Below are 21,176 nucleotides of genomic sequence, written 5' to 3' on the forward strand. Positions count from 1 at the left end.
AAAGGGTTTGTTTCTGCTTTGTAAATGGAGGAATTGAAAAACAAGAAGTATTTTAATGAGGCTTGAATGTGATGATTGACATTCATCTGAATTCTATTCACAAGATGAAAACCAGTCCTTGTGAAATATACTGGTGATATGGAAAGTTCAAGTCTTAAATGTCCTTGGCTTCAGAAGGGATAGAATTTAACACACGAGGACCAGCACCTGAGTTCATGTGTATACATCTAAGAGTCTCAGAGCAATACTCCATAAAGTGGGCCAGTATCAGAGTCCCGCCCCTCCATTCCCGTCAGAGAAAAGCCATAGTATTTCGTGTTTTAAAACCCTTTGGTGAGGAACAGACCCCAGAGGCTGTCCCAGCCCATGGCCTGGCTTTCCCTCAAGGCCCACGGGGAGGCAGTCCTCTAGTCAAAGACACCTCAGTCGCTCTTTTCCTCCAGGGCTTAGGCCTGTCTTCTTTCCAAGAGCTGCTCTGGCCAGTCCCTACAAATTCATGGCAGGGGACGAGGGCCCAGATGCCTGGACAAAGGTGAGGCACTGCAAGGAAGGGCTTCTGGCAACCAGCTCAAAAGAGCACAGGGCTGTATTTAGATGAACAAGCAGGCCACAATGAACAGCTTCCCACTCCCTGCCCAGTTCCCTGAACATCACTGACTACCTCGAGGGAGCGTTATTTACCCTACCTGGCTTTTTCCAGTAATCACGATACAAACAGTGTCACTGTAAACCATATGTGTTTTTTCCTTCCTTGGAATAAAGCAAACTAATCAGTCCAGAAGCATGTGAAGAGCTATAATTAAAGCCAAGTGAGAAGCTTTCTTCTCTCCTTATGAGATAAATTCAATAACCAAAGGTGTTTTCATGCACCTTCTCACTTAAACAAAAGTTAGGCGAGTGTCACTGCTGGGTCTGGGATGACGCAGTTCATGGAGTGAGTCATTTCTAATGCTGACAGTTGACTTGTCTCATCTACCACCACACTTGACCACAAATGAGGTATAGCCTTTAGTATGATATCCGTTTCTATGGTACTTTCTGGAATGCTACCAAAGCAGCTCAAGGATCAACGTCATTTAAAACACTTAAAAAATAGAGGAAAAATGTCATCCTGGGCGACCCTTATCAGTCATGTACCCCAACATCCCAACATATCAGAGTAACAAACAAGATAATCCCTTTAGTGGTAAGGGCTTAGTGAGCTGTGTAGTTATAACCCCCTACACAGACATTTCTAAGCAACACCACCAGAAGTGTGTGTGGGGTTGACATTTTCACAACTTTGTTTCTATGTGAACCTGGATCCAAGTGTATACTGTTTGACCTGGCAGAAGCTCATGTTTTCAATAGGGAAACAGACAAGAAGTGATATGGGTGGCCTGAAGTCATACAGTTTCTTGGAGGCACGACTGGGACTAGCACTCAGGAATACCCACTCTCAGTAAAATTATAATTTCAAACAGCAGTTCCTAGCTCCCTTGACCTTCTTTGTCTGTTTTTGAATCCTTAATGAGAGCACAGTGGGAATACTCTACCCATGAAGAATTCTGTGGAAAAGTAGATCTTTAGCTCCATCCTTATCTTCAGCAGATGCTTGGTTTAAAATTAACTATCAGCTACTCCAAAATTAAATGTACCTATTCCCTCCAGGGTTTAGCTGGCCAATCTCGGCAGTGCCATTATGGAAGACGGTCAGGTCAAAGCATGTGGTTTTGAATTTCAAATCTTTCATGTCCAGAGCATAAGGATGCTCATTAAGATAATTTTACACCCATGACCTCCAAAAGTGTCCCATCCCCCACCCCCTCTTATGACCAGGAACACCACCAGGTTATAGCTGAATGGAATACTCCTGGTTCAGTCATAAGGAGCGGCTCTGTACACTAGAGAATTCTTTAGAACAAAGCACGAAGAAACAGCTTGTCCTCAGCCCAGCCTGAAATAGGTATGTCTGGCATTTCTCCCTGATCTCTAGGCTCTGCCTTTTAATGCTAGCAGTCGTTTTCTCTTTTCAGGCATCCTGAGAGGTGATTTCAGGTAGATTGCTGCCACAGATCTGGTAAGAAGCATTCATTTTACATTTCATGAGGGTGTTAGTAGCTAGGGAGAGAAAAACCTCAAGCTGAGACTTAGCATTTTGAGGCAATGTTGCCCAATGGTTTGGAGAGAAGACTAGGATCCCAGGTCCACCCTAGCGCTTTCTCTCTGAGGAAAGGGACAATAATAGTGTGATGAACATTAAATGAGCTAGCCTAGTACATAAAACAGTGGCATAAAGCAGGCACTATATAAATCTTCACTATGATTCTAGCCAAATGCTAGTGTCTTCTGCTTCCAATGCTCGAAGGCCCATGACTAGGTCTGAGGTAGTATTGGTCCTCCTGCGTGCAGAATCCCCAGCCAGAGCATCCCTTGCATCATTTAGAGAGATCTCTAGCCTGCCTACTGACTCTGGCTTTGCAGCTCAAGTCTGCTTTAGCTGAGGATCTGTAGAGTGATGTGCTCCTTATTACACCAGCTGCAAAGCTATGTTACCAAAGGTTTGCAGGGTCAGTTTAGAGGAATCAGGCTGGGCTTTGGACCAACCCCATAGCTGCCTCTCTACTGGAAAAGAATTCCTTCCCCTTTCCCTGGGTGTATGTGGGGGGTGGGTGAGGAGAAGGCTGACTGGGCCACATCCTTCTCTCCATCTGCCCCGCTGTACAGCACTGCCACAGGGCAGCACCAGATAAACCGGGGGTCAAGCAAAAGCGGAGTGCTGCTACTCCCTGAGATGTTTCTTTCTGAGCAAGGAGTTTCAGCAGTAAGGAAATTAAAAGTGAGAAGAATTTTAGGCAATGGTTAGGGCTTAGGAGTATCAATTACAGCAGATGTTTCAACTTTTCTGTACCTCCCTCAAATGGGAAAAAGCAGAATAGTAAATAACTTTTCCAATGTATTTTGGCAAATATATATATATTTTTATAAAACTCAATAATCAACTGCAAGATCTTTTAAGTGTTTTTCCAAATCTCATTTTCCCACAATAATATACCTATTTTTAGGAAAGCCTGAAGGGAAAGAAAAACAAGACAGTTTAGAATATAATGTTTCCAAAGCGACTGCTCTGTGGTCCTATCAAGGACATTCAAAGCCAGAGCGCTGGGAGGAACTGCCTGTCAGGTGCCTGGGGAGATACAGCAACACCCACCTCACCATTACAGAGGTTAGAAAACACTAGCAGAACACCCATCCCATCAATGCTCCGTTTCTTTCATCTTTTCAATAATGCACACCCAGAAATCTTCAAAAGAAGTTTCAAAAATACTGACATCTGGTTCTGGCAGCACAGCAAACTGAACAAAAGCAGAACCAACTCCCCCATTATTGGTACAAACACATAAATGCTACATAAATCACACCAAAACCCCCCTCCAACATCACGATGCTTATCTATAAGGTAAGGGTTTTCCTCAAAAAATTCTATTGAAAAGAGGAAGTTAGCTCACATTCAAGTCCTTTTAAAATCTTTTTTTTTACCTGAGATGACCCAGTGACAGTAGTTTGGGATGCTTAACAGGATTCCTAACAAACTGTTTTTTTTTTTTTGTTGTTTTTTTTTTTTAAGGTATAGAAATTTAATGTAGATTTAATATTTATTCCCGGAGGCATGACCTCCTATATGTAGCTGAAAGAAAACTTTTTAAAGAATATTTTTAGCCCTGGCTGGTATGGCTCAGTGGATTGTGCATCAGCCTACAAACCAAAGGGTCGCAAGGTGATTCCCAGTCAGGGCACATGCCTGGGTTGTAGGTCAGGTCCCCAGCTGGGGGCATGCGAGAGACAACCACACATTAATGTTTCTCTCCCTCCCTTCCCCTCTCTCTAAAAATAAATAAAATCTTCAAAAAAGTATTTTAAAAAGCAATATAGTAAATGGTTAAGTTTGGAGATCAGTGTCATATATCTATATCATGGAGAAAAAAACAATCTTTCATGTTATAGAATGAAAGAAGAATGAGCAGCGAACTTTTAGAAATAAAAGAGCCATTGGAACTAAACATAAATAAAATGGATGAAACAGCCCATTAGACAACTCAAAGTATAAATGAATTAGAAAAATGCAGAAGAGAAATATAAAACTGCAATAAAACACCAAACAGAGGTTATGTGGAATCTGAGAATGTCCAACATACGCCTGACAGGAGCTCTAAGAGGCAATGGAGATGGAGGAAGAAAGGCCACAGTCAAGGAGATGAAGCTAAGTACTTTCCCAAATTAATAAAACATATAAATTCTCAGATTTCAGGCACACAAGCCCTGAATGAGATAAATAAAAATGAGTGACTAGGCACACTATTTTATTTTTAAATGCAATTAAAAAATACCTGGAAAGAAAAAGATTACCTACAAATAAACAATGAGACTGCAGTATACTTCTCTAGAATAAATCTTCAAGCTACTGAGAAAAAAATAACTGTTAATGTAGAATTCTACACCCTGCTAAAATACCATTCAAGCATAAAGACAAATAAAATGTTAGAGACTTAAACAGAGTTTTATCTTCAGAGAAAAGAACTACTTCAGAAGGAAACTGAACCTTAAAGGAAAGAATGGATTTCACAGATCAATAAAGAGAGAGAAAAAAAAACCAGTAAGCATTGATTGTGATAAAGATGATAGTTTATGACCTTAGGAAGAGGCAAAACTAAATCACCTGCTCACAATAACATGGAGGATGGGGAACCAGAGGTGAAATCTTCTACTGTCCTTGTATTATTCAGGAAAACACAAGTAATCACTTCAGAAACTATTAAGTCAAGAATGCATATTATAAACTTATGGGTAACTAAAAGAATTAGAATGAATAACTTTTAAATCAGTGAAATGAAAAAGTCAACAGAAAGCAGGAAAAAAAAAGGACACAGGAAACATATACACACACTCAAAAAGATAAAAATTATTCCAAGTAAGTAATTAATATTCTAAATGAAAAATGATTAAATTTTCCCACTAAAAGGCAAGACACTGTCAGATCCAGTTATTAAACTCCTATATGTATATCGGGTAAAAAACAAAACAAGATACAATCACATTTGCACAAGGAGACATGTCCATGGACATTCAACATATATATCCAACCAAAGAATAAAATAAAATAAAAAACCCAGAAAAAATGATATAAGAAATTCTAACACTAAAATAACAGAGAAGTTAAACTTAATATGTTAAATCCTTAAGATTCAACATGAATTCCTCTCAAAATATGAGGTCTAGAAGAAGTCCAGCCATTGTTAACAATGAGAAGTTTGCATGACATTGGTGTAACCTGGCAGCCAAGGAGAATGGACTGGAATGTGCATGTGTGAACAATGACGACTTCACTGTACTAGTCAGTGGGGGCGGTAGATGCCACTGAGTGAGCGTGTGTACTGTGTGGCTGCTGCATTCAAAATGACTAAGTAATGAATCTGAATCAAATTTTGCATTAAACTCGAACATTCCTTAGTGGAAACTATTTTGATTCAGAAGGCTGTGGCTATGGGCAATTGGTGACAGGCAGCTTCATCAAACAATGCGCCTGCTTACACATTATATTTCATGCAGAGTTCTTTGGTGAAACATCAGACTACCCAGGTGACTCAGCCCCACTACAGTCCAGGTTTGGCACCATGTGACTTCTGGCTTTTCCTAAAACTAAAATCGCCTTTGAAAGGGAAGAGATTTCAGACTGTCAGTGAGATTCAAGAAAATATAACGGGGCAGTTGATGGCTACAGGGAAAACTGTGTGAGGTCCCAAGGTGCCTACTTTGAAGGGGACTGAGGTGTCATTGTCCTATGTACAATGTGTCTTGTATCTTCTTCAGTAAATGTATATTTCATATCACATGGCTGGATACTTTCTGGACAGACCTCATATAATATCAACTGAAAAAAGTTATTTGAAGAGAGTATAAACAGTATACCATTTATACAAAATTTAAAAAACTGTCTCAGAATATACTGTGTATTGTCATATATACATACATATGTAATATTATAAAAGCATTGAAATATATCCAGGGAAGAAATATATAAACTTTAGAAGAAAGTCATATCCAAGGAGCTGTATTTTAAATGCATTTTGTAATATTTTCTTTTATAGACAACAAATTCAAACCAATAAGAAAATGTCAATATTTGTTGGGTACATAGATATCATTTATGTAATTTTATTTTCCATATTTTATAGTAGTTATAAATTATAATTTAATATGAAAATTGCAAAGGGAAGGAAAGAATAAGTTTTAGATCTATCCAGCCAGATCCAGTTATCCAGTTAGCTGTCAATCGTTTTAACACTACATTTTAAATGTTCTGAATGTGTGTGAGAGAATTCTCTCACACTACTCACAACATACAGTTCTAACTGCAAGGTAATAAACATACACAAATACTCAGTAAATAATCTTGTTTGCAATCTGTGATTTGTCTTTGTTAAATAAAGTAAAGCTATCGCTCTGGCATTTGCTTTTTTCTAGCCTAATGCTCAGGACACATTTGGTGGACCATACAACAAAGGGGAGAAAAAGATGTGGAAGAAACACTCTAACAACAGTCACCCTGTGTGAGTGGATGCTAGAGGGCACATCCACCAGAGCACTATAATGGAAAGGAAGGGGTCACGATCCTTGGGAATGGGGAAGCAAACCACACTGGAAAACCACTGCTCTGTAGCTGAGGCCTCTCACAACTTCACAGAGGAACTGATCCTTGAGTCAAGTCCTCAAAAATGAAATGGAGGTTATCACACTGAGGTGGGCTTAGGTCAGAAAGAGGAGGGAATTTTAAAGGCGTAGGGACCAAAGATGAAAGAGCCTGGTGTGGAGGGGGGTGGGGGGAGCTGAGTAGAGCTGGGCATAATGGAGAGGCTAAGAAAGCTCAGTGTTTCCTCCTGAGGAAATGTTAGTGGTAGTTATCTCAGTTCAAAGCCATGTGGGCTGTGCAATACTGCCCCCAGCAGCTACTGATGAGTCCCAGCATCAAATGCACGGGAGCAGGCTGATCAACAGGGATGGTCCCTCTTGGACTGTAACAATCAAGCACTTAGATCCTCTTTGCTTAGAGTGGTGAGGCCAGAGGTTAAGAGGAGAGGACAGACACACCAAAATGATTCCACATAAGGACAGAGCAGCTACTAAGTGGGAACCCCATGGTTGATATGTCAACACAAAGGAGTCTGAAGTGGCTCAGACAGCTTGCTGGGTGGGCCAAGGGAAACTTGAGTCCAGACTCAGTATATGCTGCATAATTCGGGAAGGCCTCAATTTCACATTGGGTAGGTGGGGATTCCCAATCTGGAGCTTGGGAACAAGGGGAAAGACATGTAGATAGTTAAAACAAAACAAAACAAAACAAACAAAAAAACAGTGGGACATTTATTCAGATAAAATATGTCCTGAATCTCTGGAAGTAGAAAGGAATACAAAATATTTATGTTTGCTATGAAGGGAGCTTTACAACGCTGAGTAATGCAAACTAAGTTGTTTCTCTTCTATAAATTCAAATTTTATTTCTGAGCCTTCACCACTGATTGTGGTCTTAGACAACACCTAACTGAACAAGTAAAAGCTAAAAGGCTTGCCATAAAGTCCTATACTTTCAATCTAAAACATCCCACTGTTCAAATACACTTCTAATCAGGAATCTATGATCCTTTTCTTAGAAATAAATACTAAGTTCATGAGATAATCAGAAGTAATGCTATAATTCTCCTTTTAATTTCTTCCTACCAAATGCATAAACTATGAACAATTCTACTTTTTCCCCTACATTTTATTTTTATTTTTAAAATTTATTTATTTGTTTGTTTAATAATTTTATTTTTAGAGAGAGGGGAAAGGAGAAAGAGAGGGAGAGAAACATCACTGTGTGGTTGCCTCTCACTCACTCCCCCAACTGGGGACCTGACATGCAACCTAGTCGTGTGCCTTGACTGGGAACCGAACCAGCGACACTTGGCTTGCAGGCTGACGCTCAATCCACTGAGCCACAGCAGCCAGGGCTTTTTCCCCCCCTACATTTTAAACTCAAGTTACTTGATTTTAAAATTGTCATTTACTTTCTTCTAATAATTTTAAAGTTTCGGTGATTCCCTCTTCTTTCCTTTTTATCTCCCTTCTTTCAAGATTTCTTCTTGTCTGCTTTAGGGACAATTAATTTTATTTGTCTTAACATAGAATGTGTAAAGGCAGCTGTGAATTCATGCTATCTGATTAAATAAACAAAAATATGAATGATTAAATATTCATTTTTAAAATTTTTTACAGACCCAAATATGTAGATAAGCAAACGGCTAAATGAAGACTAACAATCATGATCATGCCAACTGTGTGACCACAGGCGAATGACTGTAACTCTTGGGCTGTTTCTCTGAAACAAGGGGCCCAATTGGGCTCCATGACTGCCTCAGTTTGCTCTTATACAGCTTCATGACTGCCCTCCTATGTCTCAGTGTTCAATAGAATAGAAATGCTAAGTTCAAAAAGAAAAACCAGTAGCTACAATGAAATTAGAAACTTCATAAACAATATGTTATAATGGTATTCCTGATGAGTTTATGTAAATAGAGAAAAAGAGTTGGAAAAAAAAACCCAAGTGTAAACATCATAAAAGTTGCAGTACCAGGGCTTATTTCCAACTGAGGTATATCTGATCTGGGGAAAGTGTATAATCTTCATTTAATTTAAGGAATTATCACTCTCTTATCTATTACATCTCTATGTACTTTAAACTGTGAGCTAAAACGGTAATTTTTCTCCTCCGTATATTTCTTAAGTCTCTATGTTCAGTGCTTAGGCACTGCTCTGTGCCTTTTGTTGTTCTCACAAAGCTGACAGAAGTTCTATGCTTCTTCTTATAATGCTTTCGGAACCCTCTAATTCACTCATTTATACACAGGTGCAATTTATACAGCACTTTTCCTCCTCTCTTCACCAAGAAATGATCTGTTTAAGGGAGGTTAAATTATGAACTTACAGCTATATCTCTAGGGTTAAAGAAACATTTAGGGAAGATGCTTAAGTTCTATAAGACTTGAAGATGCTTAAGTTCTATAATCTTAAAAACTTTTTCTCTAGACTACTGCTATGCATAATAACAAACTCTATAAATACTTTCTTAAGCAAATAGCTCTATCATCTATCAGTTATGGGAAAGTAAATAGTTCATTCTGAACAACCTGACAGCTTGCTGCGGTTCTGTCCCTTGAACACAGACAGATGTGCACAGTGCCGGGCCCAGGAGTCACTCCTGTGCACTGGCCCTGCCTTCCATCCTGCAATATCCATCTTGGAGGCTAATTAAACTGCCTTCATTCTAGAATGGGACAGAAAAAAAGCAAAAAACAAAAAAACAAAAAATTCTGTTAAGCATGTGACAGAGTGTCAAGCATATAAGTAATGATAGTAGCATCTAGTGTTCTGGTCACAAAATTTTTACTGTGGCTTCTGAAACACATGTGGGAGAACAAGACACAGATCACCCACAGCTACAATACCTGTGTCGATCAAATGCAATGTTTCTCAATAGCTTATACACCCACAGCCACTCTCATACACAGCCACATGCAGACAGGGAGACATCACAGCCTGAGGCTGATGGTAAATTTATTCTTTCTTTAAACACTAAATTTAAGATTTCCCTCCTCCCCTTTTCTTCTTTACTACTCCTTGGAAAATTAAAGCCACACACACACACACACACACACACACACACAAAAGAAAGAAAGAAAGAAAGAAAGAAAGAAAGAAAGAAAGAAAAAAAGAAAAAGAAAGGTTAACTATTTAAATAGGACTGCTTAAAAGTGTTCATTTTATGTATGGCTCAATTCTCCACTCCAGAGGCGTAGCAATAGTTTGTGTTGTAAGACATTTGTGTTGTAAGCCAGAAAGGTGAATCCTTCCCCAAAACTGCATACAAATTGTATTTACCACTAGAGGGAAACTCCCCTTGCCCTGCAGCTTTAAAGGCTATATTACTATACTTTGTAAAATAGGAAGGACATAATATTGATTCTTTCATTTAAGCTACATTTGCCTTTGAGATCACTAATGATGGTTTTCAACATTTCAGTTATAAAGAAGAAATAATAGGGTCTGAACAACAGATCATTCAAACCTTAAACACAGATCTCATAGTCACTCTTCTTAGCTTTAAAAAAAATAAAATCTCAAAGCTATTTACAGTTATCAGATCAGGATATAGAGGCTGACTTACCACAAATATCATCAAACTCAAGTAACACCCACTTCCTTCCTCCCCACCCCAAACAAGAACCGTTATTAAATGCTTAATAATAAAATGTTTGAAGATCTGTTTTTTACATTTTGTTCATTTTCCACTCTGTATTTTGTTTGCATAAGAGTATTTCTGAAATATTTATTTTAATTCTAAATATAATATGAAACATGAGAATCAATAGCAAAGGCTTCTATTTCAGACATTCCAGAAGGCATATTTGCACAAAGAACTCTGGCATTTTGGAAAATCGTTTTTAAAACATACGCAAAGGGCATGGATGTACTTGCTCTCCTAGTGCTCTCCCCACACTTTCTTCATTTAGGAACATGATTCAGGACAGTGACATGAATACAATGAAGTGACAGGAAGCCCATGTTAACCTCTGACCTACCTCACAGAACATATAGAGAGACAGCAACGTGAGCCCAAGGTTATACACCACTAAAACTCCTCGGCAAGAGAACGGCTGCCTGTTCTTCATGTACTTTGGTCCCAGCCACACAGTTAGTAAGTATATGGTGGAGCAGATAAAAGTAGGTATGTAATTGTCCAGAAGAAACCATCCTTTTACTCTGGTATCTGGAAAATAACACAGGAACAATATTTAGTGATTAATAACGTAAATATAAAAATCATGACATTTTTCAAATTTAAAAAAATTCCTCTGACCATAATTTTATAATAGTTACCTAATGGTAACATTCCTAATGCCAACAAAGCAACAAGAGGAAGCATATGTTTTCAATCCATATAACACAAGGTGAAGCTGCTTGTTACATATTCGGAACAACAATGTGTATATTACTTACGGTTTCTGCTAAGTAGAATAATAATTTAAAAAATCCTTTCCAAACAATCTTTAAAAAAAGAAGGAGAAAGCTAAATTTTCCATTAACTGGCTTTAATAACCTGATTTGTTAAATTATGCATAGGATAAGGAAACCCTAGAAACGGCAGTCTCGGGACTCTGAAGTTCTCCACTTCAGCCAAGAGTCAGCAAGTCCTCCCAACCTTCCGGGGGTGGGGGTTTATGGGGGAGCTGGGGAACAACGACTCAGAGAAAAGGTGCCATTTAGTCAGCTTACCGATGGTCACTGCTTAGATGGGCAGATCTGCTGAGAGCACAATGGTCAACAGCACAGGGCACAACGGTTGTTTTTTACGTGACGGTGAAGCAGCAATGATCAGTAAGTGACTATTTAAGGTATATAAGAACCATGTGTTTCCTGACTTTCTTCGCTGGCTTCAGAGGAGATGGCCTCCACCTCTCCCACTAGTTGTGCTAGGGTGGTAGAGGGTGCTTCTGTCAGTCCTGCTGAACTGGTGGTTCTCAGAAGTCCTTAAGGGAAGTGGCTGGCCCCAGTGAACTTAACAAGGGGATTCTAAACACTTGTTTTCAGCTGTCAATTCTGAGAAAACAAGTTCCTACTTAGCAACTAACATCAGGTGTTTGTACATTATGTATCGCAAACAATAAATGCACAAACACCTCCCATTTCCTTTTACTTAAAGCTCTGTTTGCACCTTGCTTTTTAAGTTTTATAACAGATCTTCATCTTTCCATATTAGCAAGCATCCAACCTCCTTCTACAATGCCTAGTATCTATCTCCTGGGTGGCTGGCCCCAGCCCCAGATGGGAAGCCCTCAGGGACCTAGCTAATCAAGGTCATCCTAATCCACTCTCTGGTGACTAGTTCAGACAGAGGCATGTGAAACTTTGAGACGCTGAGAGATGGAAAAGGGCTCCCGAGAAGGATTTCCTGGTTCTTAAACCCATGCAAATGAGATTTATTCCTCCTCTGGAGGTCCTGCCAGGAGCTGCTACAGCAACCCTGAAACCATGAAAGGTATGGAGACCTATTCTGAGAAAAGAGCTGCTGATGTACTGAGGATGCAAAGTAGAAAATGACAAGAAGAGGCAAACTTGCTTAATGACATATAGCCCCTGAAAAAGCTCAGAAGTTGCCCAATCTTGTAATGTAAGCTAGAAAGTTTTATTATCTTTTCAGCCATTTAAAACTGAGTTTTTAGGTCCCATAAGGCATTGTCCCAACACAAGCATGTACAGATATACAGATGGATCTAACTTGTTTTTTTCCATTGGCTATACAGAAATTTATTTGACCTGACCCCTTTTAATGAGCATTCAAGTTATTTCCAGTTTTCACAAGCAATGCTGCAAGGAGCATCCTGATACACATCTTCGCACAACTGATCAAAATTAGTTGTAGCATAAATTCTTAGGATTCGAACAGCCGAGTCAAATGGCATGTACATTTTAATTTCAGCAGAAGATACCATTACCCTCCAGAGAATTTACACCAATTTAGACTCCTTCTCCAAATCCTCATTATTATCACAAATGGCATCACACATATGATTTTATCTGTCATACAAGTAGTCTTTTGTTACTTTCTTTTGTATTTTAAAAATTACAAATGAAACTGAGAATCTTTTAAAAGATCTGTTTTAAAACTACAGTTTTTCTTTGAACCTAAAAAGTTCATTCTTTATAGATAAGACATTAAAGAGACATTCTAGCCCTGGCCTGATGGCTCTCTTGCTTGGAGCATCGTCCCATATACCAAAAGGCTGTAGGTTCAATCCCTGGTCAGGGTGCATATGGGAGGCAACCGACTGATGTTTCTCTCTCATAACAATGTCGCTCTCTCTCTCTCTCTCTCATCAATAAACATATCCTCAAGTGAGGATTAAAAGAAAAATTTAGATGACATTAAAGGAAAGCAATGTGGAGCTGATTTACTTCCTAAAATAAAAAATAAAGAGAAATATAAAAAGTGAATGCAAGTGTATATTTACTTGTTGATGACGTGACAAACACAAAAGGACATTAAAAAGCCCTAAAAATGTTAAAAGGCAGAGTTTTTCAAGCTCCTAGTGCAGCAGTGCATCTTGGAAGCCAGTTTCAGCTGGAGACTCACAGAGCTGAGTAAAACATACAGGTGACCTTCGCACTTTCAGCATACAAGCTTTACACCATAATTTGATCTCCAGCTAAAATAAGTAGAGGGTCAGAGTAGTTGTTTCCCTGCTCTGACAGCCAGGGGACACCGCACCATTTCAGTAGCCATCAGAGGACTTCTCCAAGCCCCTTGCTCTGCAGGACAAAGCATTAGTCTTATCACAGAAAATGCTCATGTTTTCTAGAATCTCATCATGCAACATTTACAAGTGGCTATAACGAGGCAGGTAGGGCAGGGAGGGGGAAGCAAGCACAATGAAAAACCACCTTACCTCGGGGGCCTAGCCATGCCTTGAAATAGGTACTAAGTGATGCATCAAAATTTTCCATTTTAAAACCTATTAAGGAAAGAAAAACATTGATTAAGCTCTACTCAAAATGCTTTTTGTGCAGTATTTTTTTCATAAAAGAACAAGAACAAATTCTTTTCAAAGACTACACTATGGACAAGGGTAAACTCCTCATGCTAAAATTTTTTTTTTAACTCACAAAGGTAACTTATGTGCTAGTTCTAATTTGAAAATCTAAAGGAAAGACAATCTTGTGAATTCACTGTAGAAGTGAAGTGCTGGTCTAAACCTTTTCTCTCGGTTCCATTAAAAACTCTGCCAGTGAGGCTGAAATCTCAGCAGGGAGAAGAGGACTGGACTGAAAGGTGGCAGACAGGAGAAAACCCCATGTGAGCAGGAAACAAAGCCTGAGCTAAGACAACAAAGGCAGGGAGAGTGGCATCAGAGAAAGGAATGCCACAGTGAAAAAGACAGTTTTCTCTGCTTGTTACATCTATTATTATTTTCAATACTTCATTCATGCCCACAGGAAGAAGTTCAAATATTAAAAATGAATAGAGGCACAAACCAGGGATACTTCCAGTCAAGATGGCAGCACAGGTGAAGACGTCAGGCTCAGAGAGGATAAGGAACTGGCCCCGGGTCACTCAGCCAGCCACGCCAGGCACCTGGCTCCCAGCCCACCCAGCCACGCCTCTGCTCCTGTGAAAGGAGCCCCGGACTCCTGAAGTCAGCCCCTGACATCTCTATGGGAAGGTACAGGCTGGGGGAGTAGAGGGTTAGAGAGTATCTCCTTCCAATCAGCGATTGTGCTAATCAACTCAATTAAACCTAGAATGCTTAAAAACAAATAGTAAACAAAAACAGCAGCAGAAAAAAAAATGAATAAAGGTGGTAAAAAAAAAAAACAAAACTCATCACTTCTCCCCAACCACAATTCCTAAAGCCCCTCTGTCAGAAGGAACCTAATGGTAAGATTTATTGGGTATATTTCCCAAGATTTTTCTCTTTTGAGCACAGAAGAGGTCATGCCAAATGGGTGATTTTACAATTTTGGATTGTAGATATAGATCATATATTAGTAGGTGATTAAGTTAACTTTATATTAAAATTAATAGTGATCATAATAATCAGGTAAAGAATTAATATTTTTTCATAAATCTTTAATGTTATTATATCATATTTTTAAGTATGATGTACTTAACTGTATAACCCTGGCTGGTTTGGCTCAGTGGATTGAGCGTCGGCCTGCGAGCTAAGTGTCGCTGGTTCGATCTTCCAGTCAGGGCACATCAGAGAAGGAAAACTCTGACTCCAAAAAACCTCCGCTGCCTTGCGGCATACCTCTTCAGGGGAAAGGCTAAGGGAGTAAACCCCGACAGAAAATCCGGAGCCGGAGTCCCTAAGGCGGTTTGACGTTGTAGTCAACACCGGCAACTCTTGCGGCGCACCTGAAGCCAAGCTGTATTGACTCCGTCTTTCCCTTGGATCCTTCAGCTGCGAAGAGAGGGGGGGTCTGCTGCATGGGCAACAGCAGACCCTCCATATCACCCTGCCCAGGCTCTGTAGCTTCAGCTTCACTGGAGAGCACACTCCAGCATCATCGCAAGATGTCGATTCAACACGGGAGGAGACAGATACCGGGTCACTCCCGAGTCGGACTGCACAGCCATTCTCGGCGGTGCAGATAGACTCTTAAGAAGCTACACCATCGTCTCTCGAGACGGACGGCTGCCGACGACTTAACTGTATGTAAAATATATTTGTACTCTGGGGTGGGGCGGTCACAGTAAAAAAAAAAGCTTAGAAGAAATACTGTTATACCAAGAAGTGTATATAGTAAGTCCTAACTTAACATTATCAATACAAACTATGGCAAAACGACCTATAAATGAAACCAATTTTGACAGGCTAATAGATACAAATGAAAGTTAAGTTCTTATGGCATTTCATCAACATTATAACAAAATGATGTTATTCCAGGACTTGCTGTATGTTACTTGCTTGTTCTGACTTAACAAAAAACATCTTGAGGATAGTATCATATTAATAGTTACAGATCTACCTCCATCTTCTAAAATTTCATAAATCCCTGCATTTTCTCCCTAATTAAGATTTACATTTACAGGGTAGCTAGGCATCTTTTCTTACGTATTAACTAGATTTTCTATATAAACATTAGGAGGCATACATTTTCAACTTTCCTGGTCACTACTCTTACAGAAACAACCACAAATATTTTACCTTCCAGGAGCAAAGGCAAAAATTAAGTTTTATTAACTAAGCTGCTAATCATTTAATGCTACTCTTCTTCCTTGGCTCGTCACACTGAAGTGTATGTATTCTTTGGCTAATTCATGAAATTTCCTAGTGGGCTCTAACCAGCCCCACTGTGAGACAGAGATATGTGAAGCCATCAATGACAGTGAAAGCAGAAGCTACGATACCCGGCTCCTGGCCCTGACATCTGTCCAGCCCTGGGAGGGACCTCAAGGGAGGGTACTCAATCTCTCAACACATGGCTGGAAACCAAGAAGCTACCCACATCCAAGTGCCAACAATTAGGTACAACACATCTGTCTCTCAATAGTTACACAACCAGGCCACTAGGTCACTTAACAAATTGTATTCCTAAGACCATTCTTATCCTGAGCCATTGTCCTCCCTCAGACTGAATCTCCTCAGGGGACAAAAATTCTAGAACATCTTAAGAAGATATTCTAAGCCCTGGCCAGGTAGCTCAATTGGTTGGAGTGCCGTCCTGATATGCCTAGGTTTCGGGTTCCATTCCCAGTCAGAGCACATACACGAATCAATCAGTCAATGTATAAGTAAGTGGAGCAACAAATCAATCTCAGTCTCTTTTCCCTCTCTTCCTCGCTCTCTCTAAAATCAATTTAAAAAATAAACGATGTTCTCGCTGTACACTTCCTAAACAGAATCCTCTTAAAAATGATTCCACCCTTAAATAAGAAATGTTTTATCTATGCAAGGCTGTTAGAAATCCTGCAGTTAAAAAAATGATAGCCTTACCTATTTTTTTATAATCTATGAAAATCATCTAGAAAATGCAAATTTTGGAAGCCAACAAAATGCAAATTTTGGAAGACAACCATGATGTTTTGGTGAAACCTAAAGCATTAACACAAGTTAACATCATCTGTGATGGATGGTAGGCCATGTTACATGGAGGGCACAGGGTCCCTGCACCTCAATCAAAAGCAAATAGGGATACTGGTCAAGGAGGAACAAGGTCATGAGTGCCACGGCTATTGGACAAGCTGATGGACAGACTTACCTTCTTCTAAGACATTTAAAATCTAGACCCTCCTATTACTTTCTGGGTATACAGCTTACTAATGGGTCTAATAGGTAGATATTAAGCATGAAGGAGCTAAGAGCCAGCATAACAGACTGGCAGGTGATTAAGTGGTTCAGTGCTGGGTTTGAAACTTATTTTGTCCACTTACTAGCAATGTGACTTTGGCCCCTTATTTAACCTATCTGTAAAATGGGGGAAAAAGTAATTTCCTCTGAAGGTTGTTAAGAAGGTCAAATAGTGTCCTTAAGGCAGTGCCTAGCATGTAGTAAGCCCTCAGTAAATGTTTCCTACTGTGTGTTTGCCAGCCATCTGCGGGCACCAGCCTCTCAGCAGGGACACTGCTGGCACTCTGTCCCTGGCCCGGTCCACAAAATGCCATCAGTGAGCCCCCAGTGGTTGTGATAACCCACAATGTCCACCTCAAGTCCTAACATGTCCCCAGCCACAAATGTGGAGGAGTTGATAACACCATAGGAGAGGGGAACTTGTCACTCTGAGACATTATCTAAACATGAAAGACAAGGCTAAAATGCACATACTAATTAAACACACAAATATCCAGCACCCACTGTGTACAAAGGACTGCTGAACTGGAATAAACACAACGGAGCATACCTGGAGACCTAGGACAAACTAGACCTTCACAATGGGGAAAGAAGCCAGATGCTGTAAACCAAACACAAAGCAAGAGAGTAGATGTTAGAATGATGCATACTAAACAAGCTATATGTACACATCTAATACCAAGCTGTAAATAAAGTTAAAAATAACACTATCCTGGGGCCTAACATCAGGAATGTCCCCAACAAAAGCAGTAGGGAATCATCATAATTTTTAATGAAGAGGCCTTCAGAGAGCTGTGACCAGTTTTGGTTTAAGGAGGATATAAAAAAGCTAGAAACAGGAGTAAAGAAATTAAAAATGATAGGAAACAGACCTGTGGGATGGAGTTGGGGGAGGAGAGAAGATCATGAGTGGACTTAAGGAAATAAAATGAGGGCCTTAAGAAAGTAGTATAAATGACCTATCATTACAAGGACAATGCCTAGGACAAAGCTGAACTTGAGAAACTAGGCTAACATCATGGCGACAGAAAAGCAGCTTGATTAAACATACGGTAAAATTTCAATCCAAGTGTACCGAACTCAGCAGCAGGCTACCAAAGAGTGTGGAATTTAGTATTTGGAGATACTGAAGAATTCTGTTACAAGCCATCTGTCCTGAATCCTCCAAGTCTAAACTTGTTGTGAATAGAGGCCCCGTGGAAGCTGGCAAGCACAGGGGCACTCTTGTCTTTCTCAGATGGAACATCTCCACACAAAAGCACACGCAAGAGGTAGTTTTGTCAGCAACAGCACATCTGTCCTTAGACTGCATTTCTTCTCAGCTTGAGAATTCTCCTCTTAGGCCTGCAGAATTTTTCACAACCAGACTCAGGACTGTATAAAATAGCTAGTGAAAATATTCTCTAAAAAGACATATGTGGAAAATGAATGATTCTCATTTTCAGAGAGCCACTCATTATTCCTGAAATGCCTGTGTTGAAAAGGAAGGAAGGATGTGCAGAGGTGACCCCTGGAACACAGGCCCCTGATCAGTGGAGTCCTGATCCATGAATCACAGGCCTAGTTCTGCGCTGGACTCTGCTGTGTTAAAGGTTTTCCCCAAATGTCCGCACAACCGGACATGAACTGTAACCTTCTCAGGCTGTTTGTTTTTACTCAGGTTACCAAGAGACACAGTTACCGAAGGTTCGCTTTTATCCTTTAGTCTGCACAATGTCATGTTTTCTGTCTAGCCAGCTACATATCTAACATCCCTCACCACCATGTATTCACTTTTTCATTCATACCACACCCTTACCGAGTGCTTCCTATGTGCCAGGCAAGGAGGCATTAAGGCCCGAGGGAACAAAAATTCCAGGCTGGGGTAGAAACACAGATATAAAATATTATGTGATGTAACTGATAACAAGAAAAATTAAAGCAGAGTAAAGGGGGTGGGATCACAGAGTGGGAATCCACTTTGGAAAATGCAGTTAGAAAGGCCACCCTGAGATGGGGACAACGGAGCAGGAACTGAATGCACAGCACAAGCCACTTACCAAGGGAAAAGGGGTTTCAGTGAGAGGGGCAGATGGGTGGAGTGGTCCCCCCAGGTCAGGGCTGCTTGGCATATGCAAGGACCACAGGCCAGGCCAGAGGGAGAGGCCAGGCAGCGACTCGGGAGGCCTGCCTCCAACCCCCTGCCAGGTGCCCAGACCTGGCTCAGAGGGGGTCCGGGGACATCAATCACACAGAGCAGGGGGCCAACAGGCGGGGGCAGGAGTGTGCCAATCTGACTGCTCTCACCGCTGCCCTCCCCCTGCTCCTGGCTACAGCCTGCCTGCCAGCACCGTGCCCTTTTCCTTCTCATCTCCCGTGCTGGGCCTGTCTGCTGTGCCGTAGGAACAGCACAAAAGGCGTCGACAATTGAATTCTTTGCTGTCAGGCTGGCAGGCCAGCCCCGCGGGGTGAACCGCGCACTTGCTGAGTGGCCGGGGGGCCGGGCCGTACTCTTTTGTCCTTTTCTAAAGAAATGGGGGAGGCACAGGTCCCTGAAAAACCCTTGATACTTCGCCTATTGATCTGGAATCATGGGAACAGCATGACCCACTTTGCACAAGATGTCTAACCACACTGCCAGGGTTGCAGCCTGCCTGACTGCTACAGTCCCCACCTTCCAAGCTGCACGTGGACCAATGACATCACTTCTCAGTAACCCGAGTCACTCTACAGACAGCTTGGGTGAGCTGGGCCAAGTGGGAACACAGCTGCTCTGTACAATTGTACTAGCAGGGACCAAGCCCAGGCGCCGGGCCCATGGAAGAGGACTCTGGTCCTACATGCAGCAAGAGAATAAGCCATTCTTTGATCTGGCTGGTTCCCCACATGCAGACAGGAACAAGGGCTGGTCAACACCTCCCAGGGACCAGATCATGCTGACACCAAGCCAAGCATGGCGTTCGCATCTCTTTAGACAGGAGTCTGACACCCGTTCAGGTCATGACAGTATCCAAATCACAACAGTATCCAATCACAACAATATCCAAAATCTATTAACTCATTAGTTCCAGGGCCAGACACAGAAAATGATGACTGAAAACAGAAGAGCAGAAAACACAGATAGGTAAGTAAGTAAATTAGAACAGATTTTAAAGAATTCCTTTCATGCACATTTTTCAAAAGCCACTTCATACTATCAGATTCTGGAGTGTTTCTGGTTAACATGCAGCTATGTTATAACTGCGCCTCACTATAAGTCTCTCACTAAGAAAGGACATTCACTGGGCTGGTCAGTCTCTATAAATCACCCCATATTAAAAGAGGACGTTGGCGAGAATTCAGCGTAGTGTCTCCTGAAGTAAGTATTAGTACACACGCCCCGGACACAGAACTGAGTGTTTTAGGACTGAGGTGAGCCACAGGCCTGGATTCAGAAGAAAGACGGGCACTACCACAGCAAATTCAACCTGGAAACACCAACACACAAAACCCGAATCCCCCAGAGGGCAGTGCTCACGAGGGAAATCCATTTGTCTATTAGTCAGCTGCAGGCAGGAGCTGGATGACCAGGTGAATCATCTGCATGGGGTTAAGTAAGCCTTAGTGTTCACTTTGATCTAATATCAAACAGTTTGCTGGAGGCTTATGGGATAAAAAGACAAAACAATCAGCTTTACAGCAAACCAGCCCCCCCCCGACTTTCCTTTTAGCTCTCAAAAGGGACAACAGAATGTGAGAATGGTGGTGATGGGGGGCACCAATGGAAGAAGGTTGCTGGGCTTCATGAGGGATGGTGTAGTGAGTGCTTCCATCACAAATCTCAAGATGAAGTTGAGAATTATGATGGAAGCAATTTATGAAGTTATCTGCCTTGATAAAAATACAAATGTTAATCATTTTGGCCATCATGTCTGGAGAAGAGAAAGTGAGGAAGCCACTCGGCAAATGAAAAGTACTGGGATCCTTACGCCTTATCTGTTTTAAAGAGTATCAAAATATTTTTTTAAAAATTATTATAATAAATAAAGTTAACTTCCTAAACCCATAACTAGGCTAATTGCTGACTGCAAAGCAGCTGAGATCTTTAGGGTCAAACCTTGGTCTTTCTTGCTGTTAAGGCAACAGAAGAAGCAGAGAGCAGTCAGTTTGCTTTGAAAGCCCCCTTTCCTGTTAAGGCAGTCAAATTGCATTGCTTTTGGTTTAAATATGTGTTTATGGCAGATGTTTACCTACTGTTTAGCATAACTCTCTATCATATCTGTTTCAATAATCTAT

At 40.8% G+C, this 21,176-nt stretch overlaps 1 protein-coding gene across 2 annotated transcripts in view; it reads right to left on the bottom strand.

The window, feature by feature from the left end:
- ELOVL5 (ELOVL fatty acid elongase 5) overlaps positions 1–21,176 on the bottom strand; it is an 80,174-nt gene that overhangs the window by 17,130 nt on the left and 41,868 nt on the right. For both annotated transcript variants that reach the window (XM_090282594.1, XM_090282595.1), the window contains exons 2-3: positions 13,518–13,583; positions 10,653–10,840 (exon numbers count right to left, since the gene is read on the bottom strand). In XM_090282594.1, the coding sequence (XP_090138720.1) occupies positions 10,653–10,840; positions 13,518–13,575 (246 nt within the window). In that variant the 5' untranslated portion in view covers positions 13,576–13,583. The remainder of the gene's footprint in view (positions 1–10,652; positions 10,841–13,517; positions 13,584–21,176) is intronic.

Source organism: Furipterus horrens, unplaced genomic scaffold (genome assembly GCF_987537825.1).
Source record: "Furipterus horrens unplaced genomic scaffold, mFurHor1.1.pri manual_scaffold_6, whole genome shotgun sequence".
In the NCBI taxonomy this organism is placed as follows: Eukaryota; Metazoa; Chordata; class Mammalia; order Chiroptera; family Furipteridae; genus Furipterus; species Furipterus horrens.